We start from the raw sequence: 19,915 nt of genomic DNA, 5'->3' as shown, positions 1-19,915 counted from the left end.
TTTAGGTCAATCTAAACATCTGAATAGATCTGATGTTCTTCTCAAAGTACATGTGTCAATTTGCATTGTCATTGATAGTGTGTATTAGAATGGTGGTTTCCCTGCAAATTGATAGCCTATTCATATTTTAACATGTTTATAGTCAGCCCTGTTTATTTGCATATTTTCCATTTTTTGACTACTAAACCAATGTTCTTTCCAACTTGACACACTGCTGGTACATTTTGTAGACCTAATTGTAGTCTTAGCCTTGTTGCTGGTCCTAACTAGCTCTGAAACTTTGGTGGTTCCTGATTTCCTCTTCTAGATCTCTAGAATCCTTTTAACAACTTGTGAATTGTTTATTCAATATGAGATAATTTCTCCCATAGGTGTAACTCTAATGGTGGCATTCCAGCCCAAACCTATTGTAATCTCCTCCTGTATTGTGGCCACATGCCTGGAAGTGGATGGCAATTACTTATGCAGTAGCTAATTGACATGCAGAGGGATATAACTTTGCCACTCTGAATGCTAACTCCACTCTAAATACTAATGGTCTTCTTTTCTTTTTTTCCTAAGGCCTAAGTCACCGTTACTGACAACACAGATTACAACTGAAGTTATTTCTAAATTCTGATAGCATTGTCAACTCCTGGACTGAATGTCTATTTCATAATTTGGCCAGCCCTCTTAATTTTCTCGAAAGCAAGGGGGGAACTGGGAAAAATAAGTTATATGCATAAATCAAATTCTTTGGAACTTGGTACCAAATGGTTCTGTTTAAAAGGATAAACTATTGGCCAAAATGGAGATTTCAGTAGCAATACTCTTAAGTATTTCACTTGAACAGAATCTTCTGGGTTTTCTGGCAATACGTGGAGGAAAGTACTAAGATCTTAATTACCCAGGTTGGGACACTGAAGGAGTACAGAGTTTAATTGGCTCTCTTTTGTACCTAGAATAGCAAACACTTAGGAATGCTACTTGATAACCCCTGAGACTAAAATTAAACCCATTTTATGAGTTCATTATTTTGGACTTTAGAAGAAAGAGATAGGTAGCTTATTGCTTACTAAAATTAGCTGTGTAACATAGCGTCATTGCTTTTCAAGATAATATACATTCAACACAGCATTAAATAGTGTCTGTGATTTCTTGGCTTGGTTATTTTATGTGAATGGGTAGTGTCTTTCTACTTTGCATTTGTTTCCTAGTAGTTATTCCCCTTGCTGGGTTCCCTCAGTAAATTCGTTAATACTTTCAGAGAGCTGAGAGAAGGAAAAAAAATGTGTAGTCGTTTTGTTTTACATTAAGTTAAAGTTGGTTTGATTTAAATTCTGTTAAAAAATGACTTGATTTACAAATTCTGTGTCTCAAAATACCAAACTGCACGACGCCAGTTGAATCCAGGAGGGAACGTATTAGCTGCAGCGCAGAGGCGCTAGGCAGGCGGACTTGGACGCCCCGGAATGAGGCGAGGTGGGCGGCGGGCCGGCCAGACGCCTAGGGGGGTCCAGACCCCGAGAAGGCCTACGTGAAGCCGCCGTCCAGCCCTGTTCGCGGCCCCCACGGGTGGCTGTGCGCCATCCGTGCCCCTACCTGTGCTCTCCTCTCCACCCAGCCCGCTCGCCCCCTCTTCCTCCGTCTGTCAGCTCTTGTCAGCCTCAGGGAGCCCCCACTCCCCGAGCGGCAAGACGCCGCGCCTGAGAGACACCTCGCGCGGCGCGGAGGACGACGCCGGGCGGCGGGAGCGGCGGGGCACGAGGGCACGGGGAGGCCCTCGAGGCGGCGGGGGCAGGCGGGGCGCGGAGCCGGAGTGTCCGGCCAAGGGGGCGGCGCCCTCCACGGCTCCGTGACTGCGCCTCCGCGCCCCCGGCTCGCCGCGGCTCCCAGGATGCGCGGAGGCGGCGGCGATGGCGATGATGCCTCGAGCCCTGCATCATCCCCGGCGGCGGGCGGAGCTGGGGTCCCGGCTGCGAGATGGTGGAGCAGGGGCGGCGCTACGGCCACCAGGCAGGTGAGAGGCCTCGGGCCCCTAGAGGAGGACCACCCCGCGGGGACCGGGAGGGCCGGGCCACGAGAATCCGGAGGGCGAGCGAGAAGGCGGCTGCGCGGGTCTAGGCCCGGCCGCCGCGCACCTGCGGCCCTGCGCCCCTGCGCCCCTGGCGCGGCCTGCGGGGAAGCCATGTCGCCCCTGCCCTGCCGGCTTCGGGGCTCCCCCGGGCCTGTGGCACCCCTCCCCCACCGCCCATGCTCTGGCTGAGCCCTCCTCACCCCGGCGACCCTTTTCGGAATCTTTTACAAGATTCCCTGGACCCGGCTAGGCCCTCCTTACCTAACCTTCCCCAGCCCAGGGAGCGCCTATCCCTCGCCAACCCCTGACGGAGGTCGACAGTCCCTCCCAGCAGCCTCCCACTACATCCTCAGACTGGGGGTTCTCCGCAGCCGCCCCATCTCCCTCATCCACTGACCCTACCCTACCTCATCAGCTGCACCGGGTTTCAGTATGTAGTTCAGCTGCGGCGAAAGAGCATGATCTCTGAAATCAGATAAATCTGGCTTGAATCTTAGTGACCTTGGATAAGTCATTTAACTTCCCTGGGGTTTTTCCTGATTAATACAAATTCAGTGCGAATAACAATATTACAAAACCTTGTTCTCTTTTGAGGGTTAGACTCTGAAAATGCCTGCCCTCAAGGAATTGAAGGCATTGTGAGGTTTAAAAAAAAAATTAGTTGGAAGAGTCCAGGTCGTGAGTTGACTTGTAAAAGTTCGTAGAAAATGTTTTAATATATACTAAAATATTAAGACAGGACACTATCAGAGGCGTTTCACACATCGGAATGAGGCATCACTGCTGTACAGTAAATTTTCACTTAATATTCCTTGCTTACTAGTTAGGATCTCTCCTCTTTAGTTGTAACAAAATGCATATGATATAAATTCATTCTATTTTACTGTGGCTAATAAGCCTTAAGACTGGAGTTGCAACTTAAAATTTTTCTGATTTTATTACCTTAATCACATCTTCCAGCAACTATTTATGGTCCTAGAGATAAAGAGTATCTTGTATGCTTGCATTGAAACCAATGTTGGGAACCTTTATTTAACATTTAGGAGTAAGTAGTGAATAGGTATTCATTTACCCGCCCTCCCCAAATCACTGAGTTTTATAGTTCTGCCATCATAGCTTTGTCCCAAATTGTCATCTCAGCCTCCTCTTTCTCAGAAATAATACCTGGGTTTACTTTCTCTCCATTTTCTTATTGTTTCCAAAGTTTCTCTGCCAAAACGTTTACTTCTGTTCTGTCTTCTGCTTTTTCTTCCCATTCTCTGATTCCTTCCTTTTTCCCTAATTATCCCAATCAGAATGATTTATAGTTACTTTATACCAAAACCATAATTATCAACCCTGCCAAAAAGGGTACACAGTAGTATGTATACGTATATCTGCATTCAAATTTTGGGCTCCAGGAACTTTGAGTTGGGAAGTGATTGCAATCCTACTTCATAGGATTATAATGACAGTGAAATAAAGTTTGATAGTATATGTGAAACTTCTAGTAGAAGTGCCAGGTAGATACACAATAACCACCCAATAAATTATAGCAGCTGTAACTCTTTTCTGACCTGGGGTTCCCTGCCTTGATTGCTGTTCTGTTTAGCACGGTGGAGTGTGGGCTTTAGAGAGCAACTGCTTAGGTTCAAATCCATGCTCTACGCCTTTAAGAGAGGGGCTCACTTTCCTCATCTGCAAAATGGAGGTAAATTATACTATCTCATGGTTGTTGTAAGAATTCAGTAAGTTTAAAGTGTGGAACATTGAGTGCATGGCATATCATAATCACTGAGTAATGTTAACATAATGATACTGATCATTATATTCCTGACTTAGAATTCTCCTTTTTCTTAATCTATTGAAAAATTTTAAATTAATTGAAAAATTATAACGGACAGGAAGTGAAAGTTGTCCCTCAGCTCCTCCAAATCTTTTTTTCCCCCTCCTGCCTCTTATCCTTGACTAATGTTGGTGCCTCACATTCCATTTTCCCCTTGACAACTCCCTTTCCATATATCTCCCAGCCTGGGGTCTTCATAAATTCCATCACCCATGTCTTCATTATTACCCGCTTACTCAATATTTCTCTTAGCATCCTAATTCCAGATTTCATCCTTTTAATTTCCCCAGACCAAATTCCTGCTTTCCTCTTCACCCCTGTTCATCTCCCTACTTACAAAGAGGGAGCCCTTCAGGGTCAGGGGAATTTGGTACAAATAATATTATCACCTTTCTGCCCTTCCTGTGTCCACAAATTGGATTTTCTCTCTTACTTCTTTTTTCATCGGTTAACCAGAATCCTCCAATTAACAATTAGAAAAGCAAACAGTAAAAGTGTTTTTTCCCCCACTACGTAGGTATCAAAAAGGGTTCAGAAATGGGTACACAGTCTTTAAGTGAAAACAAAAAGCTATCCATTATTACTGTTTTTTAATTCTAATCATCAAGAAACAGAAGATCAGGATTTAATTTTTCTCTCATAGAACTTTTATAAGGAAAGTACAGAAAAGTTCGTCTCACTTCCCAGTGGAGAAATTCATGATATTGTCATGATCTGTTCTGTTTGACCTCTGAGAATGTGGAAGAGGTTATCTTCTTCCTTCAGGAAGGATACCAGTTAGTTACATGGATCTCCCCAGGACTGGAATTTGTCTGATCCTCTCTGGCACAGCTGTACTTGTTATTGAATGCTGAGAGACTTCTATATTGGGTGGTCCATAGCTCCTGCTTGGCGCTCCCGGTAATCCCTCACTGACCTGGCCCCTTCCTCCTCACCCCATGATCCAGCAACTAAAGGGTTAACCCCTGGCACAGCTGGAGGCCTCTGAGACCCAGGTGGAGTTAGTGGTTAAATATTCTGAACATCACCCCTGGACCTCCCCAATGCCACTGGTTATTCCTAAAATGCTGGATTAAAGCAAATTCTTTTTGGTTGCCCAGAGCATTGCACCAGTCTCCCAGGAACAACTTAAGCTGGACCACCGGAAGCATCTTTGGGAGCAGGGTAGGCACCAGGCTACACAGGGCTTTGGGATTTGGAACAAAAGATTGTGTGAGTGTACTACGTCAAATATCGCAAAATGGAGGGGAAGAAAAGGTTAAGAAAGTAAAGGAGCAAGAAGAAAAAAGTTACTCTTTGAAAACACAGGCTGAGTCTTATCTTTGCAGCCACAGTGCATAGCATAAAGCTGTCATATAGTGCACATGAGAGATGTGAGCCAGGTGAATGAATGCATGACTGAGTGCATACCTCTTGCCTCATGAAGATATTCCTGCTGGGATAATGACGACTCACATTTATACAGAGAGTTTACAAAGTGGTGCTTTGTACCTTGTGAATCTCAAATATAATTCTGACACTCTTCATTACTTCTATGTTTTCCCTCTCAAAGGTAGTCCTATACAAAGTTCTTTTCCAAAGCAAAGTATGGACTTGGCCAAGAAATCAGAAGCAGGGAGAAGAAAATATAAATACTGGAAAACAAAGGATTCTTCCTAGGGAAAAAAATGGGATTTGTTAGTGACTTGTGAGAGTTCTACAAAGGGCCACAGCATCCGCCAATGATACCCTCTTGCTCATATGTCAAGCACATGCTATTTCTTGCCTCAATCCTGCTGCAAAGGCCTACTCCCCTTCTCCCCGCCTGTCCATCCCCCACTCCCTGCCGCTCACCTTTCACCCAGCGAGCTCCTCCTCACCCCTCAGCCTCTCTCAGGTCCATGCTGGGCTGGATTACATTCAGCCTCTCTCCCTTCCGCAGTGCCCTGTTGTCAGCCAATTTGCTGCATTAGGCTGCCGTTACATCGTGAGGTTGATCTCCTCCAACTTGATTGTGATCTCTTGGTGGAGAAGTTATGTTCCTGTGTCTCCAGTGTCCGCCACCGGGGTGTTTCTGTACATCTGTACACCTACCCTTCAGTCACAATCTCAAGGGGTGACACCCAGGAATCTGCCTTTTTAACCCTCTCTCCAGGCGATGCTTAAACTAGCTTGAAACCACTGTGTCATAAAAGCTAAAACTAGCTGTATGAATGTATTCTGAGGTGTCTGTGTCTTTTCTGTGTTGGGCTTTGAGAGGAGAAATGCTTTCCAGGCACAGGGTCAGAGCTGAAAAATCCTAGAGCTTTTGTAAAAGCTCCTGAGACCAGTCTGCTTTCTCCATTAATTCCTTTCTGTTTCTGGGTGTGCATTTTTGTGTGCAGGCTTTTCTGCCTTGGGCCTCCTTTGTCAGATATCGCTCATCTGTGAGTTGAGGCCCTGACTCCCTTCCCACAGAAGGAAGAGTCATCTCTCTGAAGATGAACTCAACAGACCACCTCCAGGATGCTCCCAACAGCACCCTGCTACATGTGCCTCACTCCCAGGGAGGAAACAGCACTGCTCTGCAGGAGGACCTCCAGGACCTCATCCACACGGCCACCTTGGTGACCTGTACCTTTCTACTCGCAGTCATCTTCTGCCTGGGCTCCTACGGCAACTTCATTGTCTTCTTGTCCTTCTTTGATCCAGCCTTTAGGAAATTCAGAACCAACTTTGATTTCATGATCCTGAACCTGTCCTTCTGTGACCTCTTCATTTGTGGCGTGACGGCCCCCATGTTCACTTTCGTGTTGTTCTTCAGCTCAGCCAGGAGCATCCCAGACGCTTTCTGCTTCACCTTTCATCTCACCAGCTCTGGCTTCATCATCATGTCCCTCAAGACAGTGGCGGTGATCGCCCTGCACCGGCTCCGCATGGTGCTGGGCAAGCAGCCGAATCGCTCGGCCTTCTTTCCCTGCACCCTGCTCCTCACTCTGCTTCTCTGGGCCACCAGTTTCACCCTTGCCACCTTGGCCACCCTAAAAACCAGCAAGTCGCACCTCTGCCTTCCCATGTCCAGTCTGATTGCCGGAGAAGGGAAAGCCATCCTGTCTCTCTACGTGGTCGACTTCACCTTCTGTGTGGCTGTGGTCTCTGTCTCTTACATCATGATTGCTCAGACCCTGCGGAAAAATGCTCAAGTCAGAAAGTGCCCCCCCGTGATCACAGTGGATGCTTCCAGACACCAGCCTTTCATGGGGGCCCCGGCGAAGGGAGGTGGAGACCCCATCCAGTGCGCCATGCCGGCTCTGTACAGGAACCAGAATTACAACAAACTGCAGCACGTTCAGACCCACGGATACACCAAGAGTCCCAACCAGCTGCCAACCCCTGCAGCCAGCCGGCTGCAGCTGGTGTCAGCTGTCAATCTCTCCACGGCTAAGGATTCTAAGGCGGTGGTCACCTGTGTGGTCATCGTGCTGTCGGTCCTGGTGTGCTGTCTTCCGCTGGGGATTTCCTTGGTGCAGGTGGTTCTCTCGAGCAACGGGAGCTTCATCCTTTACCAGTTTGAACTCTTTGGATTCACTCTTATATTTTTCAAGTCAGGATTAAACCCTTTTATATATTCTCGAAACAGTGCAGGGCTGAGAAGGAAAGTTCTCTGGTGCCTCCGGTACGTAGGCCTGGGTGTTTTCTGCTGCAAACAGAAGACTCGACTTCGAGCCATGGGAAAAGGGAACCTCGAAGTCAACAGGAACAAATCCTCCCATCATGAGACAAACTCTGCCTACATGCTGTCTCCAAAGCCCCAGAAGAAATTTGTGGACCAGGCTTGTGGCCCAAGTCATTCGAAGGAAAGTGTGGTCAGTCCGAAGATGTCTGCTGGACATCAGCACTATGGTCAGAGCAGCTCAACCCCCATCAACACTCGGATCGAACCGTACTACAGTATCTACAACAGCAGCCCATCCCAGGAAGAGAGCATCCCGCATAACTTACAGCCGGTGAACGCCTTTGGATTTGCCAATTCATACATCGCCATGCATTATCACACCACCAATGATTTAATGCAAGAGTGTGACCGCACTTCAGCCAAGCAGATTCCAGTCCCCTCTGTGTAGCCCAGAGAGGCCAGAGAGTCTGACGTAAACTGCTTTTGTTTCTGATACAAATTGATTGTTTTTTAATTTTGTGAGAACAGTAGTAGATCAAAACTTAACGATTCACCCGAACAGTTGGCACTTAGGATTTTCTTTTGTCTGATGTGTTAGCATCTGTTGATTTGCTTTGTGTTTTCTTAACAATTTAATAATTGATGTAAAAGTTTATTATTTAGTTTCTTACCCGGATCTGTGCTCCAACCTTTTGTACTAAACTTTTAAATAGATGCCAGGGAATGATCATGCTACTGTATTAAAGCTGGGAATGAACTGATGATCATTTGAGTCAGTGTTCTGGATCTTCAAAGTAAATATGAGTTGGATTTTTTTTAAAGAATGTGAAGGTATTGTCTTTTCTGTGTTATTTTTATTGAGTTGTAAATTTTGATTGAAGTGTTGAAATGGGGAACAATATGCTTTTTTTGGTAGCAGGCTTACTGGAACAAATATTACATTGTTAAAGCAGAAAATCAGAAATGTATTATCTAAAACTATCCTTACCAAAAGAACACAAGCATTAGGTACTTTCCTTGCATACGACAGTCAACCAAGAATAGAGTATTGTGATAATTACCATTTCTTGTTAGAGACATTATTACTTTGTGTCAATTAAGTAGCTATATAGTTCTTTTAAAAAGAAAGCAATTTTTGCTTGCTAAAAATGAATTGTTCTATTTTGGAATGATCTGATCCAAGAATCCTAGTGAAGAGGACTGCATCTGCAGCAGAGGGATGCTCTTCCTGGGAGAGTCATCTCACCAGGGTGCTGCTCTCTGGGAAGTGGGCTAGGCTCTTGTATGTGTGAGGTGGTCGTGGTTATTGCCTAAGAAGGCATAGGGATGAGATGGGGGTACTTCGATTCAAGCTTTCCTTCTGTGTAAGAATGGTGGTTAACAACCTGACAAAGAGTACCTAAGTAACTATTTAGAAATAATTCTTTGGTCTTTGTTTATATATCACTATATTAGACAAGTTCTTAACATGACCTGTTGTTAGACTAATTGCGCTAATTCTCTCCCATTAATCTTAAACTGGAGATGGGCAGTAAGGCAAAACAAATGAAGTATTTGTACACCGAAAACTAATTTTATTATATACTCTGTGATTCCTAGGATAACAACTGTCAACTTATATTTTTATGTAAAAATATTTTCATTATAAGGTTAGCATTTGAACTCTGTACAGTTTTGGAACTGTAACTTTTAGACACGATGAGCATCAAGATACAAAAGCTATCTTTATAAATTGTTACATCCAAGAACTGTTTGCAAATTGGAAGGCCCTTTGTCCCTTTGGATGGAAGGTTTTCAATTTATAGCATCCTCTCCCAGGCTGTTCCCAAATCCAGAGGTCATGGGAGGCATGGAGAAGACAGGTGATACTCAACTAGAACCATGCTCAGCCTCATCTAATAACGCTTACCGTCCCGTATCAACCAGTCATTTCTATTTCTGAGGTTTAAGTATGAGATAGGGGTTTTATTTTGTTTTTAAATTCACCTTTTAGGACTCTCGTCTTACCTTCCTTCTCTCCCTTTCGTCCTTTATTTTTGCTATTCAATTTTATAACAGAAAAGAACATATCCACTCTCTCATTTTTTTTTTGTAATTGAATGCTATTTTTGGAAGTCACTATGACCTATTTCAATTGTGCTTTTATATTTTTAATACAACACTTTTCATTTATTAATATTCCCATGAGATAGGTTAGTATATTACCTCTTTTTAATGAAGAATTCAGAAATCTAATATTCTCTCCCAAGATCATTTGAAGACTTGAGGTAAATCAGGAACTAGACTTTTGTCTAAATTCAGAACCTGGTGTTTATTTCAATAAGCCAAACAGCTTCATAAGTAATAATATTAATCAAGAAGATATTTCACACTTTTTAAGGCCTATCTCTCTTTTTTGGCCAGGCATTTTAAATGTGACTCAATAAAATATTTTTTTAAAAAGTAGTTTCTACTTGTAAAATTAACAATGACAGGTTTCCTGTGTGACCTTCACATTTGAGACGACTTGCCCCGTCTTTGGGAGCTAAAAGTTACGGCATAAAGAAAACTAAGCATGTGCATATGACGTACTGAGTCTCTTTATGCTCATCAAGAAATTATTAACTTGCATGACATGTACAGTGGGCTAGATTATTCACCTTCCTCTGTATCTGTCTCTGTCTCTCTGTCTGTGTATGGATATATGTAGATGTGGAGACTGAGGCAGATATGTATTACTTGTCTCTTCATAAGTGATATATGTCTCTCTATACCGATATCTATATGGAGGTAAAGCTATAGATAGACATATGTAACTTCTCCATAAGGGCTAAAATGAGAACTTTTATAAAAGTATTGAGAATTCAGTTGACTTTGACTAATTAGCAGGGTATATTAATTAGTTCTATTGATGCTTTACTGTGATGCAAAATATGTGATGTATTCAGACATTTTATAATTGTTCTGATGTTAACCGTTAGGTCAGATTTTTATTTCTGACGCTTTTAATGTTCTTTTAAACTAATGTTTGGAAAATAAAAATACTGAAAATCCTAACATTTCTGAACATGAGACTGCAGTACTCTTAATTTCCTGTCCAATCATTTAAAAACCATCAGAGAATAGCCAGTGTTGAAGCTGGGAGAGAGTAATTTTCCTTGAAAGATGAAATAACTTGTTTGCCCACATTTTGTAGCAGGCAGTAAGGCTCAGAATAACCAAGAATAAGTAGCTCCAAAGGTTAAATATTTACTAAACAAAGTTTCTCACCCAGCGGGAAAAGTCCGGACTAAACATTTAAAAAACATCCTTAAAATGAAATGAATCTGGAAGAAGATATGGAATTCTGGATATTTCAGTTTATCTGTTAATCAGGGTTTGGTTCTAAGAATCAGAAAGCATTAATTTAAGCAGGAAAGGATTGAATACAGGAGATTAGATGGCTACTAACTCATTAGAATGTCAAGGCTCCGTGATGCCGGGTCTCCAGGGAGGAGTCCACAGGAAGCACCCTCAGCCTGAGCAGCCAGCTGAGCTGCTCCTCCAGCCAGCAAGGGCCGAAGCCGGGACGCCTCCGGGGACTCTGTCTGACTTCTAGGATACCTGTAGAAGTAGACATCCAGAGATCAGGAGGCCACTGCCCTGCCACTGCCTCCACAACGAGCCCTCGTGACACCTCCAGAGCTAAGCGACCGGAACATCAAAGCCCTGCTGCAGAAAGCATTTGGCGCTGGGCATGTAGTTGGCAGAACCCAATTTGCATTTATAACCCTAGCTTCTGGGAATCTGGTAAAGAACAGATACTGAGTTCCAGTCCACCCTGTCCACAGTGGGTCTTCTTCCTGGTACTCAGCATTTACAGCCACTCCTTCAGCCATGTGTCCAAGCAACAGCAACAGCCCCACTGTCCCACTTGAAATAATGCAGCTTCTCTCATTTAAACAAAAACCTGCCTCCTCTCCTCCAGAGGAAAGATGCAAAGTCCTGTCAACTACTCTGCTTATTTCTCGGTGGTGTCTTCTAGTTCAGTCAAAAATCTAAACTTGATATTCTGTAACCTAAGGATGAAATTTTAGAGTTTACCACCAGCAAATACGTCTTATAGGAAGTCACAGGGAAAACAGGGCAAGAACAGGAAATAGGTTGAAATATTTCATAAGGAAGAAAATATAGGAGCTAATAGAGACCCTACTTGCCTCTGATTAGGAGGCTGTGGTTGGTATTTTGTAACTTCCTTCCACCACTCTTTTATTTCCTTTATTTTTCAAACTAGATTTTCTGTTTATTGTTGAGGAATAGGAATACAATAGCTTATGTAAACTTTATGCCATTTTTATATTTAACCATTTTGCTAAACTCTCTCATTTCTGATAATGTATCTAAAGAATATTTTGGGTTTCTATGTAGACAGCAATGTCATCTGCAAATAATAATGGTTTTGTTTCTTCCTTTGTAAGCCTTACACCTTCTCTTTTTCCTGTCTTCCAGGGTTGGCTAAAATTCGGTATAATATTAAAATGAAGTTTTATTAGCAGACATTATTATTATTATTATACCCTCACCCCCCTCATTTCCTTTATTATTTATTTATGCTTTCTCCTTTCAGCTTTTCTTGGTGCATCTTACCAAATAGTGACAATGTTATCAGTCTTTCTAAAGAACCAACTCTTGCCTTTATTGATCCCTCGTATAGTATTTTTGTTTCCTTTCACTAATTTCTAGTCAAATTATTTCCTTCTTTCTACTTCCTTGGGGTTCTATTTTTTCTAACTTTTTTTTTAAGTTTTTTTTTTTTTTTTTTTTGTAGTAAGGGGAGATAATTAGGTTTATTTATTTATTTTTAATGGAGGTACTGGGGATTAAATCCAGGACCTCATGCATGCTAGGCGTGCACTCTATCACTGAGCTATACCCTCCCCACTCTGACTCCTTAGGTTTGATACTTAGCTCATTAATTTTCAGTTTTTCTCTTCTCTAATGTAAGCATGTTAAGTCATTAAAGTCTACGAATTTCCCTTGAAGAGAAGCTTTGCCTCCAACCCACAGATTTTGATATGCATTTGTATTAGCTGAAGCTGAGTTGTGCTGTGATAACTAGCAATTTCAACCCAATTTCTGTGGCACCACAACAAAAACCTATTTCTTACATGTTGACCGTGGCTCTACACCATCCTAGGATCCAGGCTGAAGAAGCAGTTACCTGCACCATGCCAATCTCTGGCAGAAGGAATACAGTAGGGACTCGTAGAGACTTCTGCTCAGAGGCAGCACACATCACACCACTCACGTTGCACTGGCCAAAGCAAGTCAGATGGCCAAGCATGATGTCAAGATTTCAGAAATACAAATCTAACAGGTTGGGGCACTGTGAGATCATGACAATGAGCTGGACTATATAATTCTTTCACAGGGTAGAGCAGAAACTATTTGGAATAGTAAGACAATTTACTGCTGTATTATTTTTATGATCATTTCATTCTAAGTATTTTCTAATTTGCATTACTGTTTTTTCTTTGGACTCACAAGTTATTTAGAAGTGATTCTCTTAACTTCCCAAAATTATATTTCAATGATTGATTTTTTAACTTAATAGCATTGTGGCAAGTGAGATTTATACAGCTCCAACCCTTGAAAATTTATTTGAGATTTGCTTTATGCTCCCATATATGGACAGTTTGTGTCAGTGATTTGAGTATACTTGAAAAGAATATGTATTTTCTTATTGTTGGGTAAAATTTCTCCAAAGATCCATTAGTTTGAGTCTATTGATTGTGTAGTTCAAATCTATATTCTTACTGATTTTCTTTTTTGTTTGTTTGCTTAGTCCTGAGGAGAGACAGTAGCAGAAATGCTTATACATACGTAGAAAGTATTCTGCTGGCACGTGGTGTGCATGGGTTCCCTGCAGAACAGTGTACAGAGGGAAGAGAGAACTTGTTACTTGCTGGGTTGTTAAAGTAGAAGTCAGGAGAGTTTCTATGGGAGTAGAATTATTAAAATATTATTAGATAATTCTTATTTTAAGAATTCAATAAAGAAGATTGTTGATATTACTCCAAATTCACTTCTGAAGCTTATTACTATTTAAACATGCATTTGTACACAGTTGTTATCAGAATGTCCATGTTTTAGCCTCTGTTTTTTTCTGTTGAAATGATAACATCATCAAAATTTGAAGAGCAGATTCATTTTATGAATACTATTGAAAGTACTCCCAAACCTATATCTGTTCAAGGAAAGTGATGTAGAGGAAAATTGCCTCAAGGCAACCTAGCAAATAAGAAAGAGCTGCAAATAGAGTGTTTCCTTACAGATTGCATTTACAGCAGTTTTTTTAGGAGTCAAAACTGAATTGGCAATAGGAGTGTATCTCTAGGTAGTAGGTTTAAATTTAGAAACTCATCTAGTTGACCTAGAGAGTTATTCTAGACAAGAGAATTTGTATCCTGCTTTGGGAATATTGTTAACCTTATCTGATTAATCATCAGTTATCCACCTTTCTCTTAGGTGATAAAAGAGCGCTCCACGATACTACAACATGCTGACATCCATTCTACAAGTTTTGACTGTGAAAATGCACACATGCCGATAATAGCAACAGCCATTGGGCTTACATGATGGTAAGATATACCAACTGCAGAGAGGTTACAATGTGAAAAAAAATGCCTGTCTTAGAATTGGTGATATATGTCATTTAGTATAAGATAGGGGAAAACAGAAAATTACTGTCTCTTGGTAAATAATCTAAGGATCCTTCTTTGAAACTAATACTTTGAATAGTTCTTGGTTAGCAATCCTTTACATCCATGAGCAAGGCCTCATAAGGTTCCGGGTGGGAATTATTTTGTAAAGTGGGAAGAGGGCAGTAATGAAAAGGCAGTGACTTTTCAGAGAAAAAGCAGCATGAGGTCCTAAAGAGGAAGGCATAGTAGCTTCTCAAACAGCTCAGTCTTAGGGACCTGAAAACGAGCATCTATAAACCGGGTCCCTTTTTCATGCTCATTACACCCTGGTGGGAAGCGCTCTGCCTTAGGCCACCAGTAGCCGTCCTTGGGTGCTGGCCAGCTCAGGTCCCCACCGGATCTGACTTTGGATTTCAGCTCATTCTTAAATAATTCTCCAGAATCTAGCCAGGCTAGGTTACGGAGCCTTCCTTTGAAGGCCATCCTCTTCATTCACAGCTTAGTGGCAACAATACACAGAAACTAGTGGGATTTTTGACTCCCAGAGACAGGCTTTTTCTCTCTTATTCACTTAAAGGAGTTGTTGTTTTTCTTCTCCTTTAATGAAAGAGGCCCACAGTCCCCTAAAAGGCAGGCAGCTGGAGGGGGTGGCGGGGGAAGGCTCCCCTCCTTCGGGGATCCAGGCTTTAGAGAGGCCAGGCCGAGACTGAGCTTCAAACCGGGGGCAAAGCAGCTGAGCTCCCTCACGGGGCGGACTCTGCCTGGGAAGACGCCTGGGCACATGCTGCGGTGTGTACCTGTTAGCAACACCCGCCTGCCCGTGTGTGATGAGGCACAGGTGAGCCAGAAGTCCCTCCCAGTAGTGAAGACACGATGACCTCTTGAAGCCAGATGAGGTAGTTTTTGAGGGGATGGAGTAGGGAAAGGAGGAGCAGAAAGATAGGAAAATAGCTCCCTATTTCCTCCCACGTTCCCAAACACGGATCTGTAAGTTGGGAAGCAGGGGCTGGCAGCCACTGTGATACTCAATCTTTCAATACTGCTTAAATGCTAATGACACTCAATTTTCTCTCTCTGGTCCTAACCTCTCCCTGAACTCCCTGCTGGTCTATGCAGTTCAACATCTCCACTGGGATATCTAATAGACATCTTAAATTTTAACATGTACAAAACTGACTTTTTTTAAAAAACATTTTTTATTGATTTATAATCATTGTACAATGTTGTGTCAAATTCCAGTGTAGAGCACAATTTTTCAGTTATACATGAACATATATATATATTCGTTGTCACATTTTTTCTCTGTGAGCTACCATAGATCTTGTGTATATTTCCCTGTGCTATACAGTATAATCTTGTTTATCTATTCTACATTTTGAAATCCCAGTCTATCCCTTCCCACCCCCGTCCCCCTGGCAACCACAAGTTTGTATTCTATGTCTGTGAGTCTGTTTCTGCCTGCTTCCCACCGAACTTGTGCCTCCTGCCGCTTCACATTCTCAGTAAGCGGCACTGCAGTTCCCAGCTGCCCAGTTCAGTCAGGTCCACTCTTTTTGGGCTCTTGCATACTGCATCTCATCTACTTGAAAATATACTCTGAATCAAACTGTTTCTCACCTCTCCCATCCCCGTCCCTTCCAGCCCACGCTCCCATCATCTCTCACCTGGGCTATTAAACCAGCCTCATAACCATTCTCCACCTTCCAGTCTTTCTCTCCCATTGTCTCCCCTCTGTGTGACTGTGACCTTTAAAGTAAATCCTATTTGTCCTTCTCCTGCTTAAAGCCTTTCCATCCCACTTAGAACAAAATCAGAAGCCCTTGCCATGGCCTGCTCGACCCTAGTGGGCTGCTCCCTGGTTTCCTCTGTCCCCATTTCCTTTCCTTTGTACTCTGCCTAATGTGTTGGGGCTACACGGGCTTTCTGGCTGATTCTCACATGCCTGCATTCTGTCCCCATGTCAGGGAGTCAGTTCCCCCAGGAATGCTTCAGCACGAATGGTCTTCCCCAGGGGCCTTTCCTAGCTGCCATATTCAGCGTAACTGTCCACCCCATCACCATCTGTCCTTCTGCCATGCTTTATTTTCTTCATGGTTCTTAGCATTACCCAACATTGTACTACTGGACTAGTCTGCTCAGGCTGCCATAACAGAAGACCACAGACTAGGTGACCTAAATAACAGAAATTAATTTTCTCACAACTTTGGAGGCTGGAAGTCCAAGACTGAGGTCGCACAAGATTGGTTTTGTGTGAGGCCTCTTTTCCTGGCTTGTGGAAGGCTGCCTCCGCGTTGTGTCTTCACATGGCCCCTTTTCTGTGCATGCATGGAGGGAGAGGGTGGGGCTCTCTGGTCTCTTCCCCTCCTTGTAAGGACACCAGCTCCACCCTTATGGCCTCATTAAACTAGATTACCTCTTTAAAGGACTTATCTCCAAATACAGTCACATTGGGGGTTAGAGCTTCAGATGTGAGTTTGGGGGAGTGTTGGCACAATTCAGTTCGTAATAGTTACATATAATTGTTTACTGGTTGTCTCCCCACTAGAATAAAGCTCTAATAGGGCATAAACTTTGGTTTGTTCAACATCATGTCCCTAGTACCTATCAGTCCTTGGCCCTGGTAGGCTTTCAGTGATGACTGCTGAATAAATGAATCATACAATAAGTGAGTGAATGGCTAAAGCCTGGAAGTGATGTCAACCCAAATCTCTGGCTGGCTGGGTTACAATTGCCCTGAGTTTGTTACTTTTTGTATCCCTCTCTATATTCCCAGGACAATTATCAGCAGGACTCTAATGAAAGGGGTACGGTCTTGATTTAGGAGAACTACAAGGCCTTGTTTCTGTTTACCCAGTTAGGGGACCAGCTCTGAGGGCATCTTTTGCCAGGGGACCACCCTGGCTGCTCAAGAGCTGCCAGACAACCTTCATCCATTCTCACTGGAATCCTATGCCTCATTATGCTGCCGAGAACACTGAGGATGAAAGCAAACTCTTCAGCAACCACACAGGAGTTAGAGGGGAAAAGAAGTAACTGGTTCTTGGAGGGAGAGAGGGGAGGATACAAGTTACTTTGAAGTAGATGACAGTTTGAATAAAGGTGCAGATTTAGTGAAATTTTGCTTTCCGTGAGAAATAATTAACAGGCAATCTGTTTAGGTCCAATGCCTCAGAGGTTAATTTTACCAAAGTGAAAATATCCCTTCCTTGTTTAGGGGCAAATGGGTGAATTTTCCCTCCTCTACCCCAGTAAAGAGGTAATTCTGATTTAAAAAAAATACACTTAGCTGGTTCTAAGATAAGTTCAGTTTGTTTCTCTGAGTTCCATTAATGTGAAGGTTTGCCCTTTTGACCCTTTCCCCAGCCTTCAGCTGCCAGTAGCATGCTGATGAGGGGGAGCTCTTTCAATTGTGGGAACCTTGATTTTCTTGCAAAGCCTGATGTTTTGCAAAATGTACCTTGTTCAGATGCCAGCTAGGCCTTAAAAAGTGGAGCAGTTCACAAAGAGTGCTTTATGCCTGTCTCCTGGGGCTGTGGCACTAGGCTAGGTTTCGTAACCTGTGTAAAATTCTTCAGGTTCAGTTCGTTTCATATCTGACATTAGCAAGAGCTTACAAAAGCTTCTCGCTTGTCTGATTGGCTTTAGCAACAAAATATGTCAAAGAAATTGTAAGAACTGATTTTATTAATATTATTCTGAGGAAATATATGACTGGGAATTGTGTTCTTCACAGAGAACCATAATGTTAGACACTTTCTTTGATGAGTTCAGAGGACTACAGAATTGGAGTGTTTTCGGATCGTGGAGCTGGAGATTGAAAATTTAATTCTTATTGTTTGTTGGGCTTTTTTTGTTTGTTTTTATTTTGGGGGGGGTAATTAGGTTTATTTACTTATTTATTTAATACAGGTACTGGGGATTGAACCCAGGACCTTGTGCATGCTAAGCATGCACTCTACCACTGAGCTATACCCTCTCCCACCAAATTTAATCCTTTTCTTAACCTTTGAGATCAGGGACTTGACTTCAATCACTGCCTATAAGTGGGGGAAATAAAACACAATATGGAGACATAGACACTGTACTCCTATTAGGAAGGAGAAGCAACATATAGAACCAGGGGAAAGCAATGTAAGGCAACAAAAAAATAATGAATGAAAGGAATCCAGATGGAACAAATCGACCATTCTACTCCCTTTTCTTTCCCAACCATTGTAAAACTGAGGAAAATGTCTTTTCCTCTAAGCACAAAACACTGAAAAATAAGGACTGGTAGGAAACCTGTGGGAATTGGAGTAGTTGGGGAAGATTTTATAAGGTGTGTATAAGAGAGGGTGAAGGTTCAGTCATTTATTCAGCAAATATTTGTTGAGTGTCAGTTTTACACAAGGTCTGAGGAGAAACAAAAATAAGGTATATTCTTTACTCCAATAAATAAAAGATATAAAGGGATTATTTTTATCATTTAAATCATAAATACAATCTAGATCTAGATGAATTGCCTCTGCACTTGGCATTGTTTACCATCACAAGATTATCGAAGAAGGTAGGGTTTGGGGGTGGGGATGGGGGTATAGCTCAGTGGTGGAACAGGTACACACGTGCTTAGTGTGCACAAGGCCTTGGGTTCAGTCCCCAGTACCTCAATTAAAAAAAAAAAGTAGGGTTTGATGGCATTTAACTAAGCCCAAATTTCCAAGGTGACACACTAATCTTACTAGTGAACTTTCATTTGCCAGATTTGTGGGTTGCATTAGTTTAAGAAAAGTTAGTGGAGTCCCATGATAAAAATAATATGTAGAAAAAAAATGTTACAGTGTACCAGGACAAGAATCAATCATTTCCCGCATTTTATACGACATTTTGCTGAGCCCTTCCGTGTGTTCTCTTTGAAATAACCAAGAGTGGTTCATGGGGCAGAAGATGTTTCTGTGAGTAGAGAGCACTACAGCATATTATTCACAAACATGGACTCTGGAATCTGAACTGATTCAAATGGTGGCTCAGGCACCTGCAGTTTAGTTCAGCTCTTGGAGCCTCATTTTCCTTATCCGTGAGCTTAAGATAGTAAACCTACCTCACAGGGTTGTGAACATAAGGTATCTGAAGGGTTTAGCATAGTGCCTACAGTTCAATAAATGTTCAGTAAGTGACAGCTATCATTTTTATTATCAGAAAAGCAGTCTGAGGTGGCCTGTAATCTGAAATTCAAAGAATAATGACTCAAGATTGCTCACAGCTGGCTTTTGGGGAGTAAAGTAAAACTTTCTTGGAGGTGGTTAATGAAAGTTTTTCTGACAAATAATTCCTGTCAGCATGGCTTAAGAATATTAATAAATACAAGTTAAGTATGAAAAACTAATCTAAGGGAACAGTAACTTCCAATTTCCTTGACCAATTATTCCTATTTTCTAATCTACGGGATAATATTTGGAGCTCCGATGGAATTCTTAAATGAGTAAATTAGTTTTAAATGCTATTAAAGAACACTGCTGGCAAACTATTTTACTGAGGACACAGCTTTTAGAACCTAACAAAGTTCACGGTTTTTGGCTGTATTACTAAGTGAATTTAGATAGTAAAGCAGATTTGACTTACTGAGTTTTGGAACTTACTTTGCTGGACTTTTAAGGAAGTTTGATCCTTAGTGTATTATATATTTACAAAATGAAAATTATATTTGTCCTTCAGGCAAATATACAGGAAGCTATTTTTCCCTTAAATTCAAGGCAAAGCAC

The 19,915-nt window shown here is 42.3% G+C and overlaps 1 protein-coding gene across 3 annotated transcripts; it reads left to right on the top strand.

Moving 5' to 3' along the window:
* The first annotated feature begins 1,462 nt into the window (after nt 1-1,462).
* On the top strand, nt 1,463-14,415 carry GPR75 (G protein-coupled receptor 75). 3 transcript variants are annotated; one of them, XM_074341135.1, is made up of 2 exons: nt 1,463-1,999; nt 6,552-14,415. In XM_074341135.1, the coding sequence occupies exons 1-2, from the start codon at nt 1,963-1,965 to the stop codon at nt 7,961-7,963; spliced, it is 1,449 nt and encodes a 482-aa protein (XP_074197236.1). In that variant the 5' UTR covers nt 1,463-1,962; the 3' UTR covers nt 7,964-14,415. The 3 variants fall into 3 exon arrangements, with proteins under 3 accessions (XP_074197236.1, XP_074197235.1, XP_010950159.1); XM_074341134.1 differs by having other exon boundaries at nt 6,318-14,415; XM_010951857.3 differs by having other exon boundaries at nt 1,465-1,999; nt 6,245-14,414.
* The last annotated feature ends 5,500 nt before the right edge of the window (nt 14,416-19,915 follow it).

Source organism: Camelus bactrianus, chromosome 15, assembly GCF_048773025.1.
Source record: "Camelus bactrianus isolate YW-2024 breed Bactrian camel chromosome 15, ASM4877302v1, whole genome shotgun sequence".
Classification (NCBI taxonomy): Eukaryota; Metazoa; Chordata; class Mammalia; order Artiodactyla; family Camelidae; genus Camelus; species Camelus bactrianus.
Note: the sequence above shows the minus strand (reverse complement) of the source record. Positions and strands in the feature narration are given on the sequence as shown.

Bases quoted from the DNA above. Each gene is read 5' to 3' on its own strand.
- GPR75 (XM_074341134.1), top strand. From the start codon at position 1,963: ATGGTGGAGCAGGGGCGGCGCTACGGCCACCAGGCAG. The intron at 2,000-6,317 runs GTGAGAGGCCTC...CCCTTCCCACAG, and splicing joins GCGCTACGGCCACCAGGCAG to AAGGAAGAGTCATCTCTCTG.